A 26,528-nucleotide genomic window follows, 5' to 3' on the forward strand; every position below is an offset into this window, starting at 1 on the left:
ACACCCATGTACAGTATGTATATGGACTAGCGGATGTAAACGGAAGATGATCTGTTACATCCGTTAATGTCCGCATCCGTTAACATCCATTTTTGTGAACGTAAGAAAACCCTATTTTTCTTCTGGTAAAAGAAATGGAACAGATGAAAAAGATAAAAACTGACAGAAATGGATGTAAACGGATAAAAAATGGATGTAAACTGATGAAAAATTGATGTGAACTAATCCGTTTTTGCTTTGAAAAAATGTGACTGAACTGATGAAAAAAACGGAACGCCCGTGTGAAAGGGGCCATAGGGTTTTCTTCCTTTCAAAAAAATGGTTGTTAACGGATACAGACATTAACGGATGTAAACAGATGATCATCTGTTTACATCCACTAGTCCATAGAAATACATGGGGGGCTGTTTTTCATCTGTAAATGGATGGATGAAAAACGGATATACGGAACGCCCGTGTGAAAGGGGCCTTACTGCATTTGCAAACTGATTTTACAGTTGTGGGTTTATAAACACTTTAACTAGTTGCCGACCGCAGATAGCCGAATGACGACTGCACTGCGGACGGCCAGTTCAGAGAGGGCGGCATATGACGTCCTACCAGAAAGCACTCGCCTGCGCACCCCCGGGGGCACGCACCCGGCGATCTCCGTGTCCTGTGGACACAGCTGATCACGTGATGTGGTAAAAGGCCAATCACAGCGGCCTTTTACCACGTGATCAGCCGTGTCCAATGACACACTGATCACCGGGAAATGCAATTGCCGGTTCTTGGCTGCACTTTCCTCATGCTGTCAGAACACGAGGAAAGTACTGCCGAGAACAGGCAGTTGTCAGAGCAGGGATCGGCACCGATCATCAGGGCACTGAAGATTGGTGCCCAGCAGTGCCACCCACCAGTTCCGCCCACCTGTGCCCAGCAGTGCCACCCATCTGTGCTCAGCGTCACCCACCTGTTCCCAGCAGTGCAGCCCAGCAGTTGCGCCAGTCAGTGCCCAGCAATGCCACCAGTCAGTGCCCAGCAGTGCCGCCAGTCAGTTCTGCCTATTAGTACCCATCATCAGTGCCGCCTATCAGTGCCACCTCATTAGTGCTGCCTATCAGTGCCACCTATCAGTGCCGCCTATCAGTGCCACCTCATTAGTGCTGCCTATCAGTGCCACCTCATTAGTGCTGCCTATCAGTGCCACCTATCAGTGCCGCCTATCAGTGCCACCTCATTAGTGCTGCCTATCAGTGCCACCTATCAGTGCCCATCAGTGCCACCTATCAGTGCCCATCAGTGCTGCCTATCAGTGCAGCCTCATCAACGCACATCAGTGAAGGTGAAACATCACCTGTTCGCAAAATGTTATAATAGAAACAAAGAAACTTTTTTTTTCTAATTTTTTGCTCTTTTTTTTGTTTATAGTGCAATAAGTAAAACACTCATTGGCGAGTAAATACCACCAAAAGAAAGCTCTATTTGAGTGAAACAAATATAAAAATGTCATATGGGTTCAATGTTGCATGCAGGCAAGTGGTTTAGATGTGAATGACCTTTCCTGGCAGTAGTTATAACATGATGGGTGTTCTTGAGGTGTGTAATGTCAGGATCACAAGGCCGCTTTGTTTCATACAGAACAGACATGACATGGGTTTTCTGCAATGTAATGGGGTCACTTTATTTCGGGGTCGTTCTATGAGCAGAACCTCCCGCTCAGACTACAGGTGAGCTATGCCCTCCTTCCTGTTCTCTCCCTTCATGCAGCACAGCCCTGGTCACGTGACATACTCTGATCACATGACCTCTCCGCTCACCACCACCCTCCCGGTACAGTGCTGATATCCGTGGCCGGCCACGCCCCCCAGTCAGCAGAGTCAGTGAGAGTCTGAGAATGGCGCCTGCAGCCGGGAGTTCAGTCCGTCCGTACCAGATCGTCATATTCGGGGCCTCGGGCTTCACCGGGCAGTTCGTGGTGGAGGAGGTGTCCCGGGCGGCGGATGGAGGAGATTTCAGAGGACAGGAGCTGCGATGGGCTGTGGCCGGCAGGAGCAGAAAGAAGCTGGAGGAGGTGCTGGACTGGGCTGCGGACAGGCTGGGTGAGAGAGACCACAGGGGAGGGGAGGGGTGCCACATAACAATACAGGAATTATAATGTCCATCTATTATATATATGTGAATATGTAACACGGCGGGTTAGTGCTTAGCACCTGTGTCTTGCAGTCCTCTATTGAAATCCCAGCCAGGACACTATCTGCATGGAGTTTGCATTTTTCTCCCTGTGTGGGTTTCCTTTGATACTCCAGTTTCCTCCCACACTCCAAACGTGTGTTGGAAGGTGACTGTGATTGTAAGTGATCCTCGTCTTCTCCATCTGCCGCCATAGGAAGCCGCTTCCCAAGGTGGCACACGTAGGGGCTTGCAGCTGGGCTGTGTGTGTCCATTGACGCACACCTGTGTTGTGGTTTTGCTCTTCTCCCTCTCCATCTGGATTTGATTGTCTGGCTCCACGTGGAGTGAGGAGAGAGAACAGTGCTTCTGCTCTCAGGCACAGCGCTGGATCAAGATCTGGCTCAGGTAAGTGTAAGGCGGGCAGCTGACAACCGAATGTTTCTTACCTTAAAGCGGAGTTCCACTCGACCTGTCAAAATATAAAAGTCAGCAAAAACTGTAGCTGCTGACTTTTAAAAAAAACGTCTCTTACCTGTCCCGTGGTGTGTCCCCTGCAGCCCGTTTCACCGGCCGTTCTGTATTCCAGGAGGCCGACATCTTCAGTGTGGGCACCCGGCTATGACTGCTTGCGGCTTCACAGCCGGGTACTCACTGTGCATGTGCGAGTAGCGCTGAGCTTCATGAGTGGTCCTGTAGTCTTCTGGGACCTGTCATGTGTCCCAAAAGATTACAGGGAGGGAGGACACCTTCCGTTTCCGACTGCCTAGGGCGATCGGACCGGAAGTGGGTACCTGTAAAATTCGAGTACACACCCCTAAAAGGTGCCAATCCTTAATGGGGAGCAGTCCTTAAAGCAGAACTTCCCCTTTTGGGTGGAGCTCCGCTTTAAAGTGGTTCTAAAGGTTGAAGGTTGTTTTACCTTCATGCATTGAAGGTTACTTTCTGTGTTGCTCCCCTCTCAGTCCCCCCCCCCTCCCCCCTACTTACCTGAGTCAGATCCAGAGCTGTGCATGGAAGTAGTGGCAGTCCCGAGTCTCTCTCTCCTCATTGGCTGAGACACAGGCAGCATTGGTTCCCACTGCTATCAGTCACAGACAGTGAAGAGAGAGCAGAGGGGCAGAGCTGATCTGCATCTCCCTGTGTCTTTTGGAAGCATGGAGGAGGGCTCGGAAGCAAGCACACACCATTGCCCCCATAGCAAGCAGCTTGCTATTGTAGGCACTGGTCAAGGTGGAAGAGCCAGGATCTGGGCTGCTCCATGCAAAACTATTGCACAGAGCAAGTAAGTATAACATGTTATTAAAAAAAAAAAAGGGACATTTAATATCGCTTTAAAGTGGTTCTACAGGCTCAAGGTTTTTTACGTTCATGAATTATATGCTTGAAGGTAGAAAACCTTCTGTTTACAGCAGTTTCCTCAGCCTCCTCAATACTTACCTCAGCCCCATCGCAATGCAGCGATGTGAATGAAAGACTTGACTGTCACGGGTCTCTGCATCCTCATTGGCTGAGACAGCAAGTGGGAGCCTTTGGCTCCCGCGGCTGTCAGTCACAGTCAGCCAGTGAGGGGAGAGAGGGGTGGGGCCAAGCCACGGCTCCATGTGTGAATAGACACGGAGCAGCAGGTGCCCCCATAGCAAGCTGCTTGCTCTGGGGGCACCCGATAGGAGGGGGTCATTGATTTGTATAGACTTCCTGTCTGCGGCTTATCAGAAACTTTTGGTCGTACTCACTGCAGAATTATGCAGATCTGGGCAGTGTATAGCCAAGGCCTAAGAGGGGTTCCCCCTCACTTTTTGTTGTGGTCTGGAATAGAAAGTGAAGGTACCCCCCCAACTGGACACAGACAAAAATAGAGTGAAGTTTTAGGCCCCATTCACACTTTGCAATTTGGACTTACGGACTGAATCCAAACCACACTGCAATCATGGCAAAATACGCCTCATGTTTGTGGGCCATTCATTTTTAATGACACCAAGTGTGGTGCAGTTTTCCTGTGCGACAAAAAGCATCGCGCAAAGCTTGTTGCCAGCAAAGGAGCAGAAGCTTTGGAATTGCAGGCTGAATCGCTGCAATTCTGCTCACAATTCGAAATCGTGATGTGTGAATGGGGCCTTAATCCTTCCCAAACCAAGAAGAAGACTGTTGTCTTTGCACACTGAATGGATGGCTGACATAAATGTTTGGCATGATCTCTGTTGTCCCAAATTAAAAGGATGTTGCACTCTCTCTGGAAATACTCGTCTTTCACAACTGACAATGCTATGATGAGATATTCAAAAAATAATAAATTGTTGTGGCACCAAGTACTAGATATAAAATACAATATATATATATATATATATATATATATAACAATAAATTGGTGTTAAATTCATATCCCCCCCCCCCAGGGGGTTTTACAGCTGCCCATAAAAAGTGATAGTGACACTTGTATGTGAGCTCATGATAAATAGGTAGGTGCTGTGCATAGAACGAACAAGAGTTCACCCGAGTGAACCCAATAAAATTGCTGGATATTGCTTATCTGTGGGTGGACACCCTGTTGGTAAACTTTTCATCAAATATTATGATCAATGACCATATATTAATCCTGTAAGCTCCAAGGAGCAGGGCCCTCTTAACCCTCTTGTATTGAACTGTATTGTCTCCATTTATATTGTAAAGCGCTGAGGAAACTGTTGGCGCTATATAAATCCTGTATAATAATAATATTTCCATAAAAAGTCCTTGTGCTTCCACCACCTGATAAATAAACAAAGTGTAAAAGTCCTTTTTTAAGGCTCAATAATGTGGCTCTCACCAGACCTATATGACCCCATACCTGAGGTCATATACTGCATTGTGTTTCATAAGCCTGGACATTCTCTTAAGGTTCCTCCAAAAAATGGTCTCCATCACCCACTCTTCATAGTTGTATAGCCAGGAAGACTGATGTAAAATTGTCTATAGATTCACTAAAAGATGTATTAAGGATTATGACAGGTAATCCTTGCTGGTTATGCCATACCACTCAAAGGAATTGTTGTGTCTGGCAGCACCATTTCCAGTCTGGACTTGGGGCTTCCCTGCTGACTGGAAATGGTGCTGCCAAACACAATTCCTTTGAGTGGTATGGCATAACCAGCAAGGATTACCTGTCATAATCCCTTTATACATCTTTTGGTGAATCTGTTGGCAATTTTACATCAGTCTTCCTGGCTATACAACTATGAAGAGTGGGTGATGGAGACCATTTTTGGAGGAACCTTAAGAGAATGTCCAGGCTTATGAAACACAATGTGGTATATGACCACCGGTATGGGGTCATATAGGTCTGGTGAGTGAGCCATTCATTTGTCTTTGCACCAAGGTGTGGATACATGGATCTTCTTGTCACTATTATTGAGCCTTAAAAAAAGGACTGTTACACTTTATTTAGCAGGTGGTGGAAGCACAAGGACTTTATATGGAAATAGGATTAATATATGGTCATTGAATATATTGTTTGATGAGTAGTTTACCAACGGGTTGTCCACCCACAGATAACCAATATCCAGCAATTATATTGGGTTCACTTGGGTCAACTCTTCTTCATTTTATGATGAGGTATGTCTCCAAAGAAAAAGAACAAAGGTTAATGAAATTATAATCTGCAACTACGCTCCATACTATCTTATCTCTGAATGGCTATGCCAAATTGATAGTGGTTAGTTTCTGCTAATGAAGAACATAAAACCACATCTGCTGCCTGCTTGTTTAGTTCTGTTCATAGGACAGTGTGGTAAATTAAGTGATCATATGAGCATGAGCTGATAGGTACTTGTTCTGTCTCTCCAATCTAAGCATTGAAAGTGTGATCTCTGTAACTTACAGTTGTGATGAGATAGCGATAACTCCAATCTTAGTTGAATATCACAGGCAGTGACTCAATACAGAAGATATCTTGTAGATCTTGTGAAGTTTATTCCATAAACTGAGAGAATCTTACAACAATGAACATCTGATAGGTCAAAAGATCATAATGTGACCTGCTTCATAACATGAGCCTAGAAGCTGCAATGCATTACTGGGAAGAAAGGTGGGCTATCTGTACAGCATTAACTTAACCAAAGGAAAGGGAGGAGCAGAGACAAAATATAGAGAACACTTAAAGGCATATGACAGTCTTGTGAAACATGCCAGTACTCCTAGATGAATTCTCCCTATAGACATTAGGTAGGCACATGCACCGATTTTGAGTCAAACATTATTTGCTTATTAACCTCCCTGGCTGTAATCCAGAGTGTGGCTCGGGGTTAATTTTCAGTACCAAAAGCGGTAACCCCAAGCCAAACTCGGGATTACACTGTAGTCTGTGTAGTGTAATTTACCTTGTCCCTGCAATCCCCTGATGTCCTCCCCCTGTGTCCTCTGGCCGATGTCCTCCCCCTGTGTCCTCTGGCCGATGTCCTCCCCCTGTGTCCTCTGGCCGATGCCGGCATCTGTCTTCCGGGTTCCTTTCCCTGCAAGTGCCGCGACACGGGGAGGCGGAACCGGCGGGAGATTCAAAAAAGTAAAAACATGCTATACACACAATACATTGTAATCTGTTAGGATTACATTACTGTATCAAACCATTTCACCTCAGTTTTGTCCCTAGTGCCCTGCCTGCACTTTTACCGTTCTTCCTGCCTGGAAACTTGAGAACGTCCATGGCATCCAAAAAGCGCCCCATAGTTCAAAAGCGGTTTTAGACCAGCTAGAGAACAGAGATGGGGAATTAGAATCACTTGCAGAATTGAGTGATCGTGATAGTCATCAGACACTGAAATTTCCATGCAAAACAATGTACCGCTTTGACATTGAAAAATATTTACATAATCAGACCGCCAGGGAGGTTAAGAAAGATTGTATAAACAGAATACCTTTCCTAAACTAACTTCACCAGAAAAATTTGATATGCATGTTTATTTTCCCTGACAGCATTTAGGTATCATTCAGGATGCAGGCTCAGCAGCTGGATAGACACAGCCCCATGTCAAAATTTGACATCTGTACAGGAGCAGCTGCAGGGCCTGGAACACAGACAATGTGCAACCAGAGCTGTGCAGCTACTCCTTACAGCTGTCAAAGTTTGACATGTGGCAGCTGCTGTGTCTGCATCCACTTCTTTAGGCTGCCTGCACACAGCTGGGGCTGCATGCAGATATCAAAAGAAGTGCGGCCTGTATACAGTATGGTTGCCTGCACCCATCTGAATGAGGCATTACTTTTCCTGCACCTAGAAAAATCTTTGCAATCCAGTCTAGCGTTGTTGCATGTATATTTTCGAAATAAAATATCTGTTCAGAAAATAATTTCATTTTAATGATAGATATTAATATTGTCAAGCACTGTAAAATGTCTATGGCTAGCCTAAAGCTTGGCCATATGCGTTTAAGATTTTTCTAATTTAGCTCATGGATTTTGAATGGGCTGTCAACACAAAGGAATATTTATTCTTGTTTCCATAGCAGCCTATCACATTCTTCAGTAAGGCATTGGGAGGAAAGAAAAGCTCCTTGCTATGGAAAAGGATCCTTCTTCCATATACCAATGATGTAATTTATGTCTTTAGTGTTTAATGGCTAAATATTGCACAAAAATCGCATTCCAAAGATAAAATTGAAGTGTATGTGGCCAAAACTTTTTTTATTGAGTAGGGAAGGGTTAAAAACCCCTGTTAATTTTTTGCTTACTGTATTATTTTGAACGATTTCTATTCATTTCCTTTCTGGGATGCAACAGGAAGTAATAGAAAATCTGTATCTTATGGCATCTTGATGTCTTATTGGAACTTTCTACCTCATTAAAAATGATGGCCAAATAGAGAAGGTTAATCTACTAACCAGGAATGCAGACGGCAATTGAAAAAAAAAAAAAAAATCTGACGGGTTCTAACTCTTCCCCTCTCTATAAAAAAAAAAATTTCTCAACTATATTAGGCTGAATTCACAATTGAGTAGTTTCCACCCCAAAACACTGGCAATGCACTGTATTAAGTTGTGCTAGAAAAATTGGATTGGGTGTAATTTTAAGCATTTATGCATAATTTTTTTGGAATGATAAAATTCCATGTTAATTTCTCATGTTTATTTAGAGATCCTCCTTTCTTTTATGCCCCCTGAAGAAAATCTTGAATTGGAATGATTGAAACGTGTTTGGGCCATCAGGGATTATTATGTGTACTAATTTGTATTGCCGTTCTTGTTTCTTGACCCCACATAGGGGATGATGTTGAACAAGTTTTCCAGAGCTATTAGAGAGATTTGATGTAATGAATATTTTTTTAGGTATTTGTAAAATTAAGCATACAATTTTTTTATACATAAATATACGTGTGGTATTAGCTGCCTCAAAGTCCCAAGGGGGGGGGGGGTGGGGTATCTTTCGTTCAGTACATGTTTATTCTAGATCAGGGGTCTCCAAACTTTTTAAACCAAGGCCCAGTTTTCTGTCCTTCAGACCTTTTGGGGGGCCAGACTGTGGTTAGTGGGAGTAAAATAACTACATAGTGCCTGTGGTCAGTAGGAGGAGGAATTGTGCCCCACAATGGGTATTACGGATAGAAATAATGCCCTATCATTGGTGTCTTTGGAAGCAGTACTGCCCCATCATTCGTGTCAGTGGAAGACATAGTGCCCCATTGTTTGTATCAGTGGGAGGACTAGAGCCCCATCATTCGTGTCAGTGTTAGAAGTCGTAACCCATCATTGACAGTGAAAGAAACAATATTTCAACATTTATATCAGTGGAAGGAATAGGAATGCATATCTGTGGGAGGAATCCCCAAGACCAGCCCCCCTAAATCATGCAAAGGGGTGCAGTTTGGGCCATTCTCCTACATGGTAAAATAAATTATTCCAAAGGTTATAATCAGACCTAAAAAGAAAGACAGAAAATACAAAATAACTGTGTTGGTGTTTTTATGTATTTTAATTATTGTTTGTAATTTCCTGCTTATATTACATTTATTTTTAATATTGTTATACACAATTTATATCGTTTCAATGGTTTGTGCAGCGCTTTGCAAAATATAAAGAGACACTGTGATGTTGCAATGCTATTAATTGCAAGAGGGTTAGGAGGGCCCTGTTTCCAGGAGCTTACAGTCTAAAACATTGTTGCTGTAGTCGCTCTGTGCCCAGAAATGAGGTCTTCTGAACATCTTTACCTTTTGTCTGCAGTAAAAACAACAATCCTAGCAAGATAGAGGGAATGACTTGGAATTGGTACCAGTCTCTGCTGTTACATTTTTTGTTTTTCTTTTTAGCCAAACCACAGCTGAAGTCCATTGACATTATAATCTGTGATGTTAATGATCCCCCCTCCCTCGCTGAAATGTGTAAGAAGGCCACTGTTGTTCTGGACTGTGTGGGGCCTGTAAGTATTAAACAATGGTTACCCATTGATGTATGTCTGTATTATGCAAAGTCTTGGTTGGCACAGCACAGGCTGAAAAATTGCTTACTCTGGTTTGAAGTCAGAATCTAATTTGGTATGTTCTTGGCTTTGTGAAGAAAGCATAGTACATGAATAATATTGCTTACTCCAATGCTACATCTTCTTACCCACCTAGATAGATTTTGAAAAGTTGGGCTGCAAACCAATCCTTCAGGTGTCAAGTAAGAAGGACTTTTTTGCCTGATGTAATTGGCTTGTCTTCATCAATTTCTTAACGTTTTCCCTTTAAGGCCATATTCGCATGGGTTTCAGTTTGTATGGGAGCAGTGTGTACATGTAATAAAGCATTTACAGAACTTTTCGTGAGCTTTGGCTGCTTTGAGAAGGTTCTAAAGCAACCCATTAGCTCCAGTTTGATCTAAGGCTTCTTTCATACAGGCAACCAGGGGTGGTAAAAACAGGTGGTTGAGCTGCAATTTTTACTTCCCTGCCCGACCATCCACCTAATTTTACCATACAGCCAGTCAGGGTCATGGCACGTTTAACACGGATTGTCAAAGTGACAGGCAGAAACCGCGGGCCGATCGTTAGTGTTGTGTTTCCACTCACATTGAAAGTCACCGAAATGCATATCCACAATGCTGCTGTTTTACAGTTCACTGCATGAGGTATATTGTGGTGCGCTGTTTAAAAAAAAAAATATGCACCACATCCTATTTTATTTTTTTTTGAGGGGCTTTACAGCCAATTCATTTGTACTAATACAACACACCTCAGCACACACAAATGTGTGCACTGCAATGCATTGCCTTCTGGTGTAAATGGGCCTAATGGATGTTGCCATCACCTGCACCTAGACGTTGCTGATGCAAGCAGGGGTAAGGTAAGTTTTTTTTGTTTTTTTTACATCCACTTTTTTTTTTATATACTTGTATGCTCCGTGCAATGGTTTTGTGCAGAGCAGCTCCAATCCTTTACTTTTTGGGTTCCCCGCTGATGGTCCTATCTCCTCCTTTTGCTATGGGAGCACTTGAGCAGGCTTGCTCGTGAGCCGCACTCCTGTAAATTGTGCATTCACATGGAGAGCGCTTCTCAGCCCCACCCCCCACTCTCTCCTTATTGGCTCACTGTGATTGACAGCAGTAGGAACCGATGGCTCCCGCTGCTGTGTGAGCCAATGAGAGAGAGAGAGACCCAGGAGATCCACAGCTCTCATGCACATCGCTGGATCGAGGTGGGGCTCGGGTAAGTATAAGGGGGGAGCTGCACACAAAAGGTTTTTTACGTTAATGCATGATGGTAAAAAAAACACTTGCCTTTACAACCACTGTAAGAGCAGTCTGCAGCAGCTCGTGCGTAAGATAAATGAAAGAACTTTGCTCCCAAAAATGAATGTGACCCTTAGACTGATAATCGGAGATTATTACAAAATGCATACTGAAGTCACAGTGAGTCACTTTATCTGAAATCATTTGGCTGTTTTGCAATGGGTCAAAAGGCACCCTGTCTGTCACATTGTTACTTTGTACAGCTAGCAAATGTGAGGGAAATATGTTTTGTATATTTCATTATTACTGCTTGGATAGATACAGTTGGGTGTTTGAACGTCCTGTGTCATTTTTTTGAACAATAAAGAATATACTTTTTGTACAACTTCTGTGCTTACTGCCAGCGGTAATATACAGAAGTAGTTTAGATACCCAGCTGAAAGGTCCAGCTTTGACTGTATTAGTACTGATTTCTGTTAAAAAAAAAATAATAATAATAAAAACACAGTAAGTAGATAAATACTTTTACTACTAACCCAAGGCCACGTTTTTAAACTTTTGAATAGCGGTTAAATTCCCTGCCAGGTGTCGCCAGTGAAAGTTTTTTTCTTTTTTTTTTTTTTTGTTCTGTTAACAAATCCTAAGGGCCCATTCACACTTTTTTTTTTTTTTTTTTTTTTTTTTTTTTTTTTCTTTCTGTGTTGCTCAACGCAGGCCCAGTGCAGTAACAAGCCAAAATCCATTTTTTTTTTTTTTTTTTAATAGGCTCAGTTCACACCAAGGAGTTATACCACTCCCACTAAGTGCCTGTAAAATACCCCAGTCATGAGGGAAATTCGGGAGCTGCATTGCTGACCTCCTTCTGAAAATGCTATTGATCAAGCTGTGTCTGGTTTCAGTACCTTTTAAGTGAGAGACTTAAACTGTGAATTAGTCTCAGAATTCCTTGTCATCATGCTCCTCCTAGGTCTAGGTTGGAGAACGAGCCATTGCATTGGCATGGCAATCGGGGAACTATGGAGGCCACCATTTGAAGCCTACATCATTTTCTAATGATGGGTGTACTTTCATATAAAGACACAGACAACAAGTTATACTGGTTTACAAATCAACAATTTTATAACCCCTCCCAGCTTCAAAAACCAAATTGTTTACAGCTTCCCACACTAACTTAGCCAATTAAATCCCCACTCCGGGATCACTTTGTTTGCTTTTTCATCTGAGTAGGATGTCAGTTAAAGTCACCTTACAAGTAAAAAAAAAAAAAATTGGTTTTATTTATGAAAATAAAATGAGTTTTTCTATTGGTATTCATACACGAAGAGATGGGACATTGTTCTGTCAGTGTATTTGTTCTCAACCAATCACAGACTTATTTTCAGCGTCTTAGCCCGAAATATCCATAACACAGTTTACCTCGTATTTGACACCTGTTCAGCCCTAATTAACTTTTTCCCCTTCTTTAGTTATCAATTTTCTGTTTTTGTATTTCTAAATGATTGCTATTAAAAAAAAAAAACATGGCAGTCATTTTTGTTCAATCTTTCACTACTAAGGAGTCAGAGCTGCTCCAGGCTCTGGAAGGATCCAGACAATATTCATTGGATCCACTCCACTTCCTGGTTGACAGTTGGCTCTGCCTCAAAGCGTATAGCTGAGAGCCAGCTGTGCCCACCCCCTCCCCAGCCTGGCACTCTAGTGACTGACAGTCATGTGATCGCTCAGTTCTCGATTTTAGAGCTGATGTGGGGCAGCTGCAGCATAGAAGTGAGTATGTATGCATTCTCCCCCACTGACACCTGCTGTGTTTAAACACAGGAGTCTATCAGCAAGTCTCAGCCAATAATTAATGGCTGGGACCTGCTGATCGCCTGTATCCAATCACAGTGCAGAGCCCTGTGCTGACAAATCAATACAGGAATCTGTACAGAGGGAATAATCTCTCTGTTTCTAATCCCTGCAAAGCAGGGAGCTGAAGTGGGTAATGACAGACTTCATTACTAATAAACAGGCCCATAGCTGAAATGGAATAATTGTCCTGGTATGTAGGACAGGATTTGTTTTTTAAAGTTTGTAAAGATGGATGTTCTGACACTCATTTCCCTGCCTATTGAGTCTCTGCTCTAAGGCATCTTGTCCATATAGTTGTCCTGACATGTCACTGGTTGCATCATTCCTATCAGCTCATTATGTTAGGTATGAGAGTCTGGGATCTTCTCCTGTTATTAGTCTGAGGGCCCTTTCACACCGAATGCAGTTGGCTGCATTCCAACTGCATAGAAAGTCCACAATCCAGGCAATCTTATGGGCACAAGTCACACCATAGCAGTGCAGTTCAGCGCAGTGCAGAAAAGTACAGCATGCTGCAATTTCAACATGGCAAACATGCAAAAACGGATGCAAATGCACTGCAACACATCAGTGCACATAGAAGATGAAGGAAGTGGCCTCACAGGTCAAATGCAGTTAGAAAAGTGCGCATTAACTGCATGTAAATGCATGTCAACTGTATCTAAAATGTGCACCAACTACATGGATAGGTACAAAGAAAACATGCGCAGTTACATTCACTTTCTGGTGTGAATGGGCCCAGAGTTGGAGTAGAACAATTCCCTTTTCCTGTCATAAAAAAAAAAGCTGTTCTGCTTCAGCTCTGGCAGCCCAACTCATATGTGGCTTTAAACTATTCTCCAGGAATTCAGCCGCTTGGTACAGTGTGCCAGATCAAATAGTCCAAAGAGATTGGTCCAGCCAAATTGTCCAACAAAATTGATCCAATCAGATCAGTCCAATAAAATGGTCCAGATTGCTGCAGATTAGTCTAATTGGATTGGACCAATCAAATCAATTAGATTGCTCCAATAAAATCATCCAGATGCTGCAGTGAGATTGGGTCATGCAGATGGACCCAATTCGATTGTAGAGAGATTGTACCTTGTATTTATCCCCTAGTATACCAGCACATTTTACAAAGTGGTTGAATACCTGGAGTTCAGCTGTAAGGGACGTAATTCATAACACCGTGGATCGCCACACTGGGTCCAAACGTTTTATTAAGTGATCACATCGTTACAGTAGGAGCACCGTTTTGGAGCCTTGTAAGACCATGTGGCCATGCCTGACGAAGGGGTCCTGCGAGGCTCTGAAATGTTGCTCCTGCTGTAAAGCTCTAATCGCTTAATAAAGCTTTTGGACCCAGTTTGGAGATCCACGGTGTGCTTCTTCTTTGACTACTCTTGTTCCCAGCCGATGGTTGCTGCAGCACACACTTGGTTACACAGCCAACTCTAAAAACAGGAACGTGTGCTTTGGAATTGTGCATTCGTAACCCATAACTATCATGTTTAGCACAATCCATTCTGATTGGTTGTTCTAGACCTATAAATCGGATAAACCACAGGTGCACTTTAACTTAATCCAGAGAACAGCCTCGCTTTTTCATTTATTTATTTTTTGGTTTTGGATAGTGTACGGAAGGGTTAATTCCCTCTGTCCGGTGTGTATTGCTCACTGCTCCTCAGGAGATCTCCCCCTCTGTTTGTCCCGGTGACCAGAATTACAATACATTACAGCTCTCGGCAGAACAAGAGGTGAAGAAAATCTTCCCAGGGGGCAACTGATACCCAAGGAAACTGTCTAAGGGGGACTTCTACTCACTGTTACAAGATTTTCTCTCACTTCCTGTTGTGTGTATCACATGTAAAAGAACATCTCCCCAACAGCATGCAGTCAACAGCAAAATTGCATACTCTATAAACATTGCCAAAAGAAGTCCGTGACCTGGCCTGATAGCATTGCTCCTTTTTGTAGTGATTATTGTATTAAAAGAGCCTCTTTTTCTTTGTGTGTAATAGTACAGGTTTTTTGGAGAGCCCGTGGTGAAAGCCTGTGTAGAAAATGGAGCACACTTTGTGGATATCAGTGGAGAACCCCAAGTAAGTGTGATAAGAAGCCACACGTATGATTGGATTGGTGTGTAATACACTTTAAGTAGTCCATAGATGATACAATTATATTTCCTTCCTCCACGGTGAAAGGAAGGAAAATTGCTTGATTCCTCCATTACACAATCAGTGTTGATGGGGTAATCCCTCCTGCAGCGCTATTGTGTTCTGCGGGCGGGAAGCCTTCCTGGCTGGCAGGACACAGTGCTCACTGCTGGCGGCTATAGCTGCCAGCAGTTATTGCGTATAAAAACAGGATGATTTTATTGAAGTTAATTGATGGATCGACTTCAGTACAACCAGCCTGCACATACAGTACATTAATAAATTATTCAGACCTCCTTCACTTTTTCAATTTTGTTATGTTGCAGCCTTGATATCTCTGTAATTTGCTCCATTCAGCTTTCCCTCATCCCTGACCAGTCTCCCATTCCCTGCTGCTGAAAAACCCCTCCACAGCATGATGTTGCCATGCCACCACCATGCTTCACTGTTGGAATGGTATTGGGCAGGTGATGAGCAGTGCCTTGTTTCCCCCAGACATAACATATGGTATCATCAGACCAGAGAATCTTGTTCCTCAGTCTTAGCATCCTTTTAGGTGCTTTTTTGCAAACTCCAAGCAGGCTTTAATTTGTTTTTCATTGAGGCTTCTGTCTCGCCACTTTGTTCTAAAGCCCAGATTGGTGGAGGATGCAGTGTTGGTTGTTTTTCTGGAACTTTGTCCCATCTCCTCACAGGATCATTGGAGCTCAGTCAGAGTGAAGATCGAGTTCTTGGTCACCTCTCTTACTAAGGCCCTTCTCCCCCAATTGTTCAGTTTTGGCCAGTCAAGCAGCTCTTGGAAGAGTCCTGGTTGTTCCATTTGAGAATAATGGAGGCTACTGTGCTCTTGGGATCCTTCAGCACAGCGGACATTTTTGTAGCCGTTCCCAGATCTGTACCTTGCAATATTCCTGTCTCTGAGCTCTGCAGGCAGTTCCTTTCACCTAATGGCTTTTGCTGTGATACAGTATGCATTGTCAGTTGTGAGGCCTTTTCTAGAGAGGTGTGTGCCTTTCCAAATCATGTCCAATCAATTAAATTTACCACAGGTGAACTCCAAGCAAGGCGTAGAAACATCTGAGCATGGATCAAGAGAAATGAGAGGCATCTGAGCTAAATTTCAAGTGTTGTTTCAAAGGGTTTGAATACTTATTCCAATGTGATCATTTAGTTTTTCCTTTTTCATACATTTACAAACATTTCTAAAATTTTGTTTTCACTTTGTCTTTATGTAATCAATTGTGTAAATTAATGAGAAAAATATGAATTGAAACAACTGCAGTATCAAACTGCCACATAACAAAATTGAAAAAAGTGAAGAGGATCTGAATACTTTATGAATTTATTGTAGGTGGATTGGATCTTGGCCTGTCGCTGCTGAAGTGGCCAAGATTCAATCGATCTATGGCCAGCTTTAGGAATAAGGCCTTATAACGTCTGTCAGAGATAAACACAGCTGTTTGTCCCAGCTTGACAGACATGGGTGAGAGGCCTGGAACACACACTTTCAGCGCCACTCACCTGCACATCAGTTAGATTGGGGTGAGCAGCTGTGTCCCTATATACAGGTTGGTGTGCTGCAAGCAGCACCTGGTGCCTCAGTATTACCCTAGGTTCACACCTAATTGTTTTGAAGAAACGCACTACATTCCATTTAACATTATTTCCTAGGGGACACGTTCACATCCCCATGTTTTCACCCGGTGCGTTTTTTGGAAAGGGTCAGGGACTTTTTTGAGTGCAAAAAGTTGTGTTTTTTTTTCTTTCTATAGACTTCAATAGAAATGCTGCAGGAAAGCATGTAGTGTGTTTTTGATGATTTTTGCGTTTTGCCTAGAAACGAGAAGAAAAAATGTAAAAAAAACCCAAAACGTGGCAAAAACGCAACGCAAAATGTACTGCAGAAATGGATCAAACGCAAACTGCATAGGTGTGAACCTAGCCTTAATAAAAACACAAGCCCATTCATGGACTGGGGCCTCCGCGCCCCTGTGAATGAGGCCTGTAGTTTTTCCTTTTTTTTTTTTTTTTCTAAAAAAAGGAATTTTTTGTAAATTTATTTTACAAGTTTATATGAAATGCTGTGAAAATAGAAATCTCACACTGTATAGAAAATAGCTCACTTTCCCATTGTGATAATGTAGGTAGTATAGTTTGGAGGGTCTTATTTTTGTTCCACTGTACAATATTTTAGCTCGCAATAAATGTGCACATAAATCCGCTGAATATCTATTATGTATGCCATGTAATATGCCTGTATGGATGGATGCGATTTTGTTCTCTGCTCTGCACAGTTCCTGGAATCCATGCACCTGAAGTATGACAGCCAAGCATCTGATAAAGGAGTGTATGTTGTTGGCAGCAGTGGCTTTGACTCCATTCCAGCTGATATGGGTGTTCTGTTCACCAGAAATAGCATACAAGGTATTTTATTTTCTAGATTACAGTTAAGATAAAAACTATTCATGTTGCATGACATGGCATACTACTTTGATTGAATTTGTTAAAGAGGAGCTCCACCCAAAAGTGGAAGTTCTGCTTTAAAGACTGGCCCCCCGCTCACCTTGAGGAGTGGCACCTTTGGGGAGTGGGGGGGTCTACCGAAATTGACAGGTTTCCGCTCTGATCGCCTAGGCCAGTGGTGGGCAACCTTTTTTTTCAACTGAGCCAAATCTCGCCAAAACCACGATTGAAATTTATTTTGAGAGCCACATTTTTAAAACTGAAAATACATCCCCCATATAGTAATTCATCCCCCCTATAGTAATTCATCCCCCATATTGTGTCAATTCACTTACCTTTGCTCCGCGCGTTCCTCTCGCCGTGTTCCCGCGCCGTTCCGGTCTTCAGGGCGGACTGTGAGAGGAGAGGAGTTCGTCACGCTGCCCCGCCTACATCCTGACAGCCAATGTTTGCCACGCTCCGCGGGCCGGATTAAAAGGTCCGCCGGGCCGTAGTTTGCCCATTGCTGGGCTAGCTGCAGAGTCCTGACTTTTGGGGCGGTCGCCCGAGAGGAGGGAGGGGAGCGGGCGCCCGGCACACAGAAGAGCCGCATTAAAGTGTGCAAAGAGCCGCATGTGGCTCGCAAGCCGCGGCTTGCCGACCACTGGCCTAGGCGATCGGAAGTGGAAGTTGTCCTCCTACCCCTCCTCCCTGTAGTCTTCTGGGACACGTGGCAGGTCCCAGAAGACTACGGGACCATTCACAAAGCGCAGTGGGCACCCAGCTGTGAAGCCGCAAGCTGTCACAGCCGGGTGCACACACTGAAGATGCCGGCGCCTGGAACACCAGACAGCTGGTGAAACTGGCTGCGGGGAGGACATTGTGGGACAGGTGAGTGGCTATTTTTTAAAAGTAGCTACGGTTTTTGTAGTTGCTAAATTTTATTTTTCACAGTGTAGGTGGAACTCCGCTTTAATATTCAGTCAAAGCAATGGTGATATAAAAATACTAAATGTATTTGCTACATATAATATACTGAATTATTGTATGAAATCCCAGACATTGCTTATAAATGAGTCAAAGTAGATCCGTTTTAAAGCGGTATTAAAACCAAAAATGTAATCTATTGCAGTTTACCAGTTTTACCTATCATTAGATGTGGTGTCGGTTTTAGTTTTTTTGTTTTCTAGGCTTTTTCCCTTTTATTTTCACCTGCTGATCTGACCAGTAACACACCTTCTGTATTAGAGTGCCTACACACTGGGTGGAGGAGCAACAGAGACCCTTTTGGAAAGCAGCACCTTCAGTCTGGGAGGAGGGGGAGTGTTAGATGGGCTGGTAGATTTAGATACACTAACAATTTTTAGGCTAGTACCACAGCAGCTTTGTTCATTTTGGGAGATAAAGATTTTACATAAAAGCTGATCATTGTAATCACCTCTGTCAGTGTTCAGTGGTTTGTTTCTGTCCTCTTATTTGCTACATCTGCAGGACAGCTTGTTCTGTTGAAAAACAAACTTACTGGCCAGATCACCAGGTGAAAATAAGAGTATCTAAAAGAAAACTTATGCAGCCAGCACATTTAAAAATATTGATCAACTGCATTATAGGGTTTGTTTTTCGTTTTAATGAGAGAGAGAGAGAGAGAGAGAGAGAGAGAGAGAGAGAGAGAGAGAGAGAGAGAGAGAGAGATCGAGAGAGATCGATCTTAGATGATAGGGGAGGCTGGGGTCAGGTTAAATTTCTCCTGTGCAACCTTTAAGCTTTTACTTAGAGCCTGGCCTTTGTCACCTCTCTCTGCTGTATAGGTGAGAACATAGTTGCTAATATTCCCATGCCTCTAGTGGCATCTGGCCCTGGAATGGGATGCCTTTATATATTCAAATGTTTTCCATACTCATCTGTCAAAGGGACTCGGTCATGAGAGAAACATGGAGGCTGCTATTGATCTCTCATTTTGAGAATTCTGGCTCGCTGACTTGCTAAATCTTTGGTTTCAGTGCTGTTGAAGTTAGACACTTAAAGCATGCTTGTTTGTATCTGTGACCAAAAGTATTTAAAGGTTTAGTTCACCTTTACTATGAAACTGCCTATGCAGATAAGGGACATCTGTAGATAAAACAATCTGTGCAGATCTGACCAGAGCAGAATAATGCTACTGTTATAGGTGTAGGCCATTTACATACCTCATGAAGCCTGACTGGATTACTTGTAGGGTTTTGCTAAGGACCATTGCTAAGAGAAGCCTAGTGTTACTGCTCACCTGCACCATCACGGGAGTGGGCTCTTTCTCTGTTTCCAACCCCCTCACATGGTTCTTTTCCTTACCCTGACGCAGTAGCTCTGAGCTCTGTGGTTGATGGCTCACTCCTGTCATGGTGAAGGTGAACAGTAATGCTAGGCTTCTTTTAGCTACGTCCTAGAAGTATTTCAGTCAGACTTCAGGAGGTATGTTACTGGCCTACACCTTTAGAATGGGCATTATTCAACTTTGCTCAAAGCTGCACAGTTTATCTGCATAAGCATTTTTTTGGTAAAGGTGAACTTGCGCGTATGTGTACAACTGCAATGGTGCTGCACATGTGATCAGTTATGACACTAGCCATTTGATGGCATGACAGTTTGGTTGAGGACACAAGCAAATGTGACCGTTGGCAATCTAGGCATTTCAGGAATCTAACTGTCCTTTGAAACCACTAAATCGATGGGTTTAGTTCTGCTTTATGATTTACTGCTGTTCAGGGGCTATGCGTTTTCAGCAAAATGGAAGCCATCTGCAAGAAGAAACAGGAGCAGTGCTAAGGGAAATTTAAAGGACACACTAATTTTGGTAGCATAATTATTCACGTGGAATTTATGTTTCTTGCTAAAGAACAGCATTTTTTTTATTAAGTCTTTATGGGTATAGTTCCCTTTTTATGCTGGTCATACATACAAGAATTAGAAAACTCATTTCAGAAATGTTCGTTCAACTTTTAAATTGTTATTGGGGTTAGTTAAATCAATTTTCGTGTTCAGCCGTGGTAAAGAGAATATTCAGCAAAGCAGGATGGAATTTTGTTTCTTTGGTTTTTTTTTTCAAATGGATTTCTTACAGTGAATATGCCTTACCTTTGGGAAATTACATTCATTCCAAAATTTATTTTAAAGCAAACAAGATCTTGAAGTATTTTGACAGATATTTGCTAAATCATTGAATGTACAAGAGGCGTTCAAGTCAAACCGGTACTTTAAATTTTATAGGTATAAAAAGGGATGCTAGCGTGGCGGTACTACACGCAGTAGTAAGTAGCAAGTGTGTACTAATACTGATAGGTGGCGCACATGTTTCAGGCCAGTCCAGAGACCATTAATCAAGATGGCAGACAACTTGTTAGTGCATGCATGGAACGGCATGTGGCAATGAAGTTTCTTGTGAACAAAGGTGTAAGACCAGCGAATATCTATAGAAGACTTCAAGCACACAGTACGGTGATGAGCCGCTCCGCCACAGTAAGACATTTCAATGGTGTAAATGTTTTAAAGATGGCCATATGTCCGTCAGTGCTAATCCCGGCCTTGGTGGTTCCCAGCCCACAGCAGTCATTCCTGTGAACATTCAGTGTGTAGAACGCCTGATTCTGGATAATCGACGCATAATGTTTCAGCGGTCAGCATTTCAGCACTGATGACAAAGTGAAGCAGGCTGTCCTAGGATGGTTCAGGCGTACTGACAAATCTTTCTATATCAAAGCTTTCCAGGCATTCGTTAAACGCTGAGATAAGTGTATAAATGTAGCAGGGGAGTTTCCACTCTCCAACAGCTACACTGAGGAAAATAAAAAGCACTTCTTTAGTAGTGTAGTGGAATTCTAGAACCTGTTTTCAGATTTTTTTTTATTTGTCTTTGTTCTTGTTCCAGATTTTCCCTCAGTTCATGTCTGGTGAAACCATCATTAACAGGACAAGGATGTAAGGTTTAATCTCTCTAAAAGTGACCTAGATAGCAGTGAAAACCAATAGAGTTAAAAATCTTTCCTACTTTATCCAAAACTAGAAATGTTTTGGCTGACAAACTAATTCAGACACTGCTAGGTAACTAGCATTTTCTTGAGGAGACTAGCAATGGCAGCACCATACCTCTCTCATGACCGAGTCCCTTTAAATCCACCCCATGTGTATGTCTCCTGAAATGTATACTATTGGGACAGGTCACTGGTACGATTGTGGTAAGGATAACTTGTAATACCAAATCTTTCATTTCTTAACACACCTAAAAAAGAAACTAGGGCCTTCCAACAGCTGTTTCACATGCAAGATACACTTTGTTCATTTTGTATACATATATCTAATAATGTAAGTTGGTGTGTATTAAAATGGACTACTTCCTTGCTGAGATGCTATGAAGAAGATATTACAAATTTTCTCTTTCTAGGTACTCTGACAGCAGTAGAAAGTTTCCTATCTTTCAAGTCTGGACCAGAGGTGAGCTTTAAATATTGTGCCGACATGCCTATGTTAAAAGTACAACCTCAACCAAAAGGAGAAGTTCTGCTTTATGCCCCCCCCCCCCTCCTTTTTCCTCTTTTTCTTTTCTTGGAACTTTTTTTTCTTTTTTTTTGGGGGGGGTGGGGTGGGGTTTACAGGTACCGGCCCCCTTCACATTTCCCAGGAGGATATGGGGCCATTCACGCAGTGCAGTGGGAAGCCAGCTGTGAAGCCACATGGAGTCACAGCCAGCTTCGAACATGAACTATGCTGGCACAACGGGACCCAAAGACCAGTGAAAAACCGGCCCGTGTTAGCCTGACTGAAGAACCACTTTAACAATCCTTAGCATAAAGAATATTTTAAAGGATATATTCCCTTTGTATAATCCCCTATGAGTTAAACTAGTTGTTAAAGCAAGAATTTTTTCTTTTTTTACTTCTGGCTGCATGTGTTCATCTGTAGTGCCATCACTTTTAAAAATAATAAATGGATAGGAAAACGTGAATTTTTTTTGTTATATTTAAAGTGCAAGTTTCTTCATTAAAACGGCATTGCAAAAACATGTCTCTACAAATATGTAAAATAATTTACTTGTGCTAATCCGTTAAAGAATTAGGCTGTTTTCACACTGATCTGTATTTCATCCGTTAAAAAAAAGCAGGAAAAAAAAACACATGACCTATAAATCCTATAGAACTCTTTAGACTGGTCAGTTGTGGGTCCATTGCATTTTCCTGATTGCTGCATTTTTAGTGCATGCTTAGTGTGGTTTACAAAAAAACAAAATGTACCTCCCCATTGAAATGAATGGAAAACGTGTTTGTTTGTTCTTTACAGGTGCAAAACGCACCAGAAACGCAACAAGAACAGTGTGAAAGTAGTATTGTTACGCTAACTGCATGCTGACGCAGCTAAATTTAGTCTATATATTGGTGAACTTTGTTTAAAATTGTAGATGTAAACTGTAAGTAAATGACATTCAGTTGCAATGTATCGTAAGCAAGAGTGGTAAAAAATTTAATTTTCACGTAGCATTTAATTTTTACTTAAAAACATCCTTAATATAATATGTTAAATACATATAGGCAAAACGGTATATATTGCCATTAAAAAACTGAAACTTGATTCTATTCCTTATTCCTTTAATGCTACTTCTAATTCTTAGTGCTTTGATGAGGTCTGCTAATGTTTTGTTTCTGTGCTAACTGTAGGGCACATGCATTCATGATGGGACATGGCAATCTGCTATTCATGGAGTTGCAGATCAAGGCAATCTGAGAAAGCTTAGAAAACAGTTGGCATTAAAACCTCTTCCAGTTGTTGGAAAGAAATTAAAAAGAAGGTAAGTCATTTATTTAAGGCAAATTTTTTTTTTTTTTTTTTTTTTTAAATTAAAAGTGAGTTTATTTAACAGTTCAGTGCAGTGTGTAGTTTATACATGGTAATCAACAAGTAGTGAGAGATCAATTTTCTATTGGCTAAAAGCTGTAATGTAGGTCAAATTTATCCAAATTTTATTGCTGGAGTCTTAAATTTACTTAAAATAAATACACATCCTTTTGCAGGTAAAAAAAAAAAGTGTGTGTATATATGTATGTATATGTGTACATGTGTGTGTGTGTGTGTGTGTGTGTGTATATGTATGTATATATATATGTATGTATGTATATATATATATATATATATATATATATATATATATATATATATATATATAAATTTTTTTTTTTTTTTTTTTCTTGGAGCCTAGAAAGCATATGTTGATTGCATGTTCCATGCAGGACTACTGCAGACTTGTTGGTGTATCTGTGTGCTCGTACCTTGTACACACAGTCAGGTACACGCTGACAAGAAGAGAGAATGTACTATCACAGTGCTCCACAGCATTTGTTCCATTACGTAGTTTTCCATTCACAGAATTCAGTGAATGAATGACGCGGCCAGGCTGGCATTTTATTTTAAATGACAGCAGGGGGAGATGTTCCCCTGCTAACTGTCAGTAGATGCAGCAGAGCGGGCAGTGGCTCCGAGAGTGGGAACGTATTACATGTTCAACCCTAAAAATGGGTGGAAAATGTAACATGTTCCCAAAGGTGAACTTGTCCTTTATGCGAAGTGTACATTACACTTGACCCTGTAGCATCATTCCCAAGACTTTCTAAAAGCTGTACTCTTCCTGAAGATGCTTGCTGCTCTGTGCTTCCTGTCCACGTGCTGGCCGGCAGGGAAAATACCTCTCTGGCTCCTGGCTCAGAATCCTGGGAATATATTCATGAGACTAACTCATAACTAATGTCATGGAATGCATCTAATTTACATATGACACTAAACTCCCCTTAAACTGTCCATAAATTATTAATGAAGTTTTTCTTTAACCACTAGCCTACAGGGCACTTATACCCCCTTCCTGCCCAGGCCAATTTCCAGCTTTCAGCGCTGTCACACTTTGAATGGCAATTGCGTGGTAATGCAACACTGTACCCATATGACATTTTTATCATTTTTTTGTGACAGAGCTTTATTTTGGTGGTATTTAATCACCTCTGGGTTTTTTATTTTTCTTACACAAACCAAAAACCACTGTAAATTTTGAAAAAAAAAGTTTTTTCTTAGTTTTTGTTATAAAATTTTGTAAATAAGTGATTTTTCTCCTTCACTGATGTGCGCTAATGAGGCTGCCCTGATGGACACTGGTAGGTGGCACTGATGGGCATTGACAGGCATCACTGATGGACACTGAAAGGCAGCACTCATATATGGCACTGTTGGGCGGCACTGACTGTCACTGTTGGGCGGCACTGACTGTCACTGTTGGGCGGCACTGACTGTCACTGTTGGGCGGCACTGATAGGTGGCACTGACTGGCATTGATAGGTGGCACTGACTGGCATTGATAGGTGGCACTGACTGGCATTGATAGGTGGCAATCATGGGTAACACTGAAAGGCAGCTAAGATGGGCACTGAAATGTGGCACTGAAATGTGGCATGGATGAGCACTGAGAGCTGGCACTGATGGACACTGACTGGTGGAGCTGCTGGGGCTACACAGATAATCAGGGCACACTGATCATCAGTGCCCAGATGATCTGTGTACATGTCCCCTCTGAGGGATGCCGATTACCGGCTCTCCTCTCCTCTCAAGATGTCAGCGTGACAGCTCGTGGGGAGAGAAATGCCGATAACCGGCATTTCCCTGTTTACATGTGATCAGCTGTGATTGGACACAGCTGATCACATGACCGAGGCAACATCTTCAGCTGTTTCCGTGGATCAGTGATCCACTGTGTCCGAGGGACACAGCACACCGCTGATCGCCGCGCTTCAGGAGCCGCGCATGCGCGGTTAGAATGGGAGGACGTCATATGACATCCTCCCAGAACGAGAGAACCACCTCGTTCTCTATATGGCGGGCGGGAGGCGGTTAAAGGAATGCTACTACTGAATAATTAAAATAAATAAAAAAGCACAGCCTGTAAAGAAAATGGTAAATAGTGACCTGTCCTTCTGACTTTGTGCAGATGTATACAGAGATAAGCTAGCTTTAAAACTCCTCTGAATCTGACATACTTCCAAGAGCATCAGATGCCCGTTTTGCCTGCTGCTTTCTTTTTTGCCATCCACTATTTCAGAAGATTTTTCAGCAAGCTTCGCTCTGTAACAGAGCCACATTGCCAGTGCGCGCTCCTGTTGAATGCAGTTGTTTACATTGGTGTAAAGTGGCCACATTCTTTGTAAATAGCACCCCAAAGTACCTTTACAATACATCTTCATTGTGGTGTCAGCCAACAGTAATTCACAAACATGTTGGTCTGTTGTGGTGCACTAGCCTTAAAATAGGATGTAACGCTCAATAAGCCACCCTACAATGGACTACCCTCGTGAGAATGGGAGCTGACGTTATGTAATTTTCTATATTTCTGTATATGAAATTAAACATCTTTTATATAATTTGTCATTTGTTTTGTTTTATTTACTGATTATGCAGTATACAGTTACATTACATATGGTTATACATTAAGGCTTGGTTCACACTACTGTGATGCAACTTTGATGCGATTTACAGTGCGACTTTGCATATTATATGGGACCAGGTTACACTCCCAATTTGCAAGAACCTTTTCCAAAATTGCACCGCACAGTCACATTGATTAGAATGGGCACCATTGAAAATAATGTGATTTTTTTTTTTTTTTTTTTTTTTTTTTTTTTTTTCCCCCCCTTTTCATGCAACTGCACCTCTAATTGCATCAGAAGTCGCACCAGTGTGAACCAGCACTAAGTGAAGCTGCTAAGTTCAGCACTCAGAATCAGATGGTAATGTGAGTTCTCTGGTTTCAGAGGAGCTGTATTCTACAGCAATGAAGTAAAAGAGTATGCAATTCCTTTCTTGGGAGCTGATGCAGCCGTTGTTAAAAGGACCCAGCGATACCTGTATGAGAACCTGCAAGAAACTCCTGTAAGTTAAAACCTGGTGCATATGTGTAAGATGTATTATAAACGCAGGAAAGTAACTTTTATAGTATATAATGTAGGGATTTATTCAGAGTTCGTGATATACAAAGTGTATATTCATTTGGATACTTGCCTGAATCCAGTGGCCACAGCCTGCATATCCTGTGGTCGAAAATCTTTCTGCAGCGTGCCAATACTCCTTTGAGCCCCATCCCTAGCCTGTATTGTCTAGACAAGTAAAAATCTAGGCAACCTAACAGAGGTAACAGAAATAAACGGAAGGGGAGGGGAGGCGAGGGGGCTTGACGTCAACTTAGATGAGGAAGTGGAAACGAACAAGATGGCAG

At 42.3% G+C, this 26,528-nt stretch overlaps 1 protein-coding gene across 1 annotated transcript; it reads left to right on the forward strand.

Annotated features, from left to right (window-relative positions):
* The first annotated feature begins 1,802 nt into the window (after positions 1 to 1,802).
* On the forward strand, positions 1,803 to 26,209 carry SCCPDH (saccharopine dehydrogenase (putative)). Its single transcript, XM_089693289.1, has 7 exons — positions 1,803 to 2,081; positions 9,428 to 9,537; positions 14,681 to 14,761; positions 17,110 to 17,239; positions 21,672 to 21,721; positions 22,939 to 23,069; positions 26,068 to 26,209. Exons 1-7 carry the CDS (start codon positions 1,877 to 1,879, stop codon positions 26,192 to 26,194), a joined length of 834 nt encoding a protein of 277 aa, XP_089549415.1. The 5' UTR covers positions 1,803 to 1,876; the 3' UTR covers positions 26,195 to 26,209.
* Positions 26,210 to 26,528: the final 319 nt, after the last annotated feature.

The sequence above is a fragment of the Staurois parvus genome, unplaced genomic scaffold, assembly GCF_062004578.1.
Source record: "Staurois parvus isolate SC_StPar_1 unplaced genomic scaffold, SC_StPar_1.0 ptg000619l, whole genome shotgun sequence".
NCBI lineage: Eukaryota > Metazoa > Chordata > Amphibia > Anura > Ranidae > Staurois > Staurois parvus.

What these genes read in the sequence shown, in the direction of transcription:
- SCCPDH (XM_089693289.1), top strand. Translation starts at nt 1,877, where the DNA reads ATGGCGCCTGCAGCCGGGAGTTCAGTCCGTCCGTACCAGATCGTCATA. An exon ending in TTCTGGACTGTGTGGGGCCT is followed by an intron (nt 9,538 to 14,680) that starts GTAAGTATTAAA and finishes TGTGTGTAATAG; the next exon opens with TACAGGTTTTTTGGAGAGCC. An exon ending in CTTTCAAGTCTGGACCAGAG is followed by an intron (nt 21,722 to 22,938) that starts GTGAGCTTTAAA and finishes TGCTAACTGTAG; the next exon opens with GGCACATGCATTCATGATGG.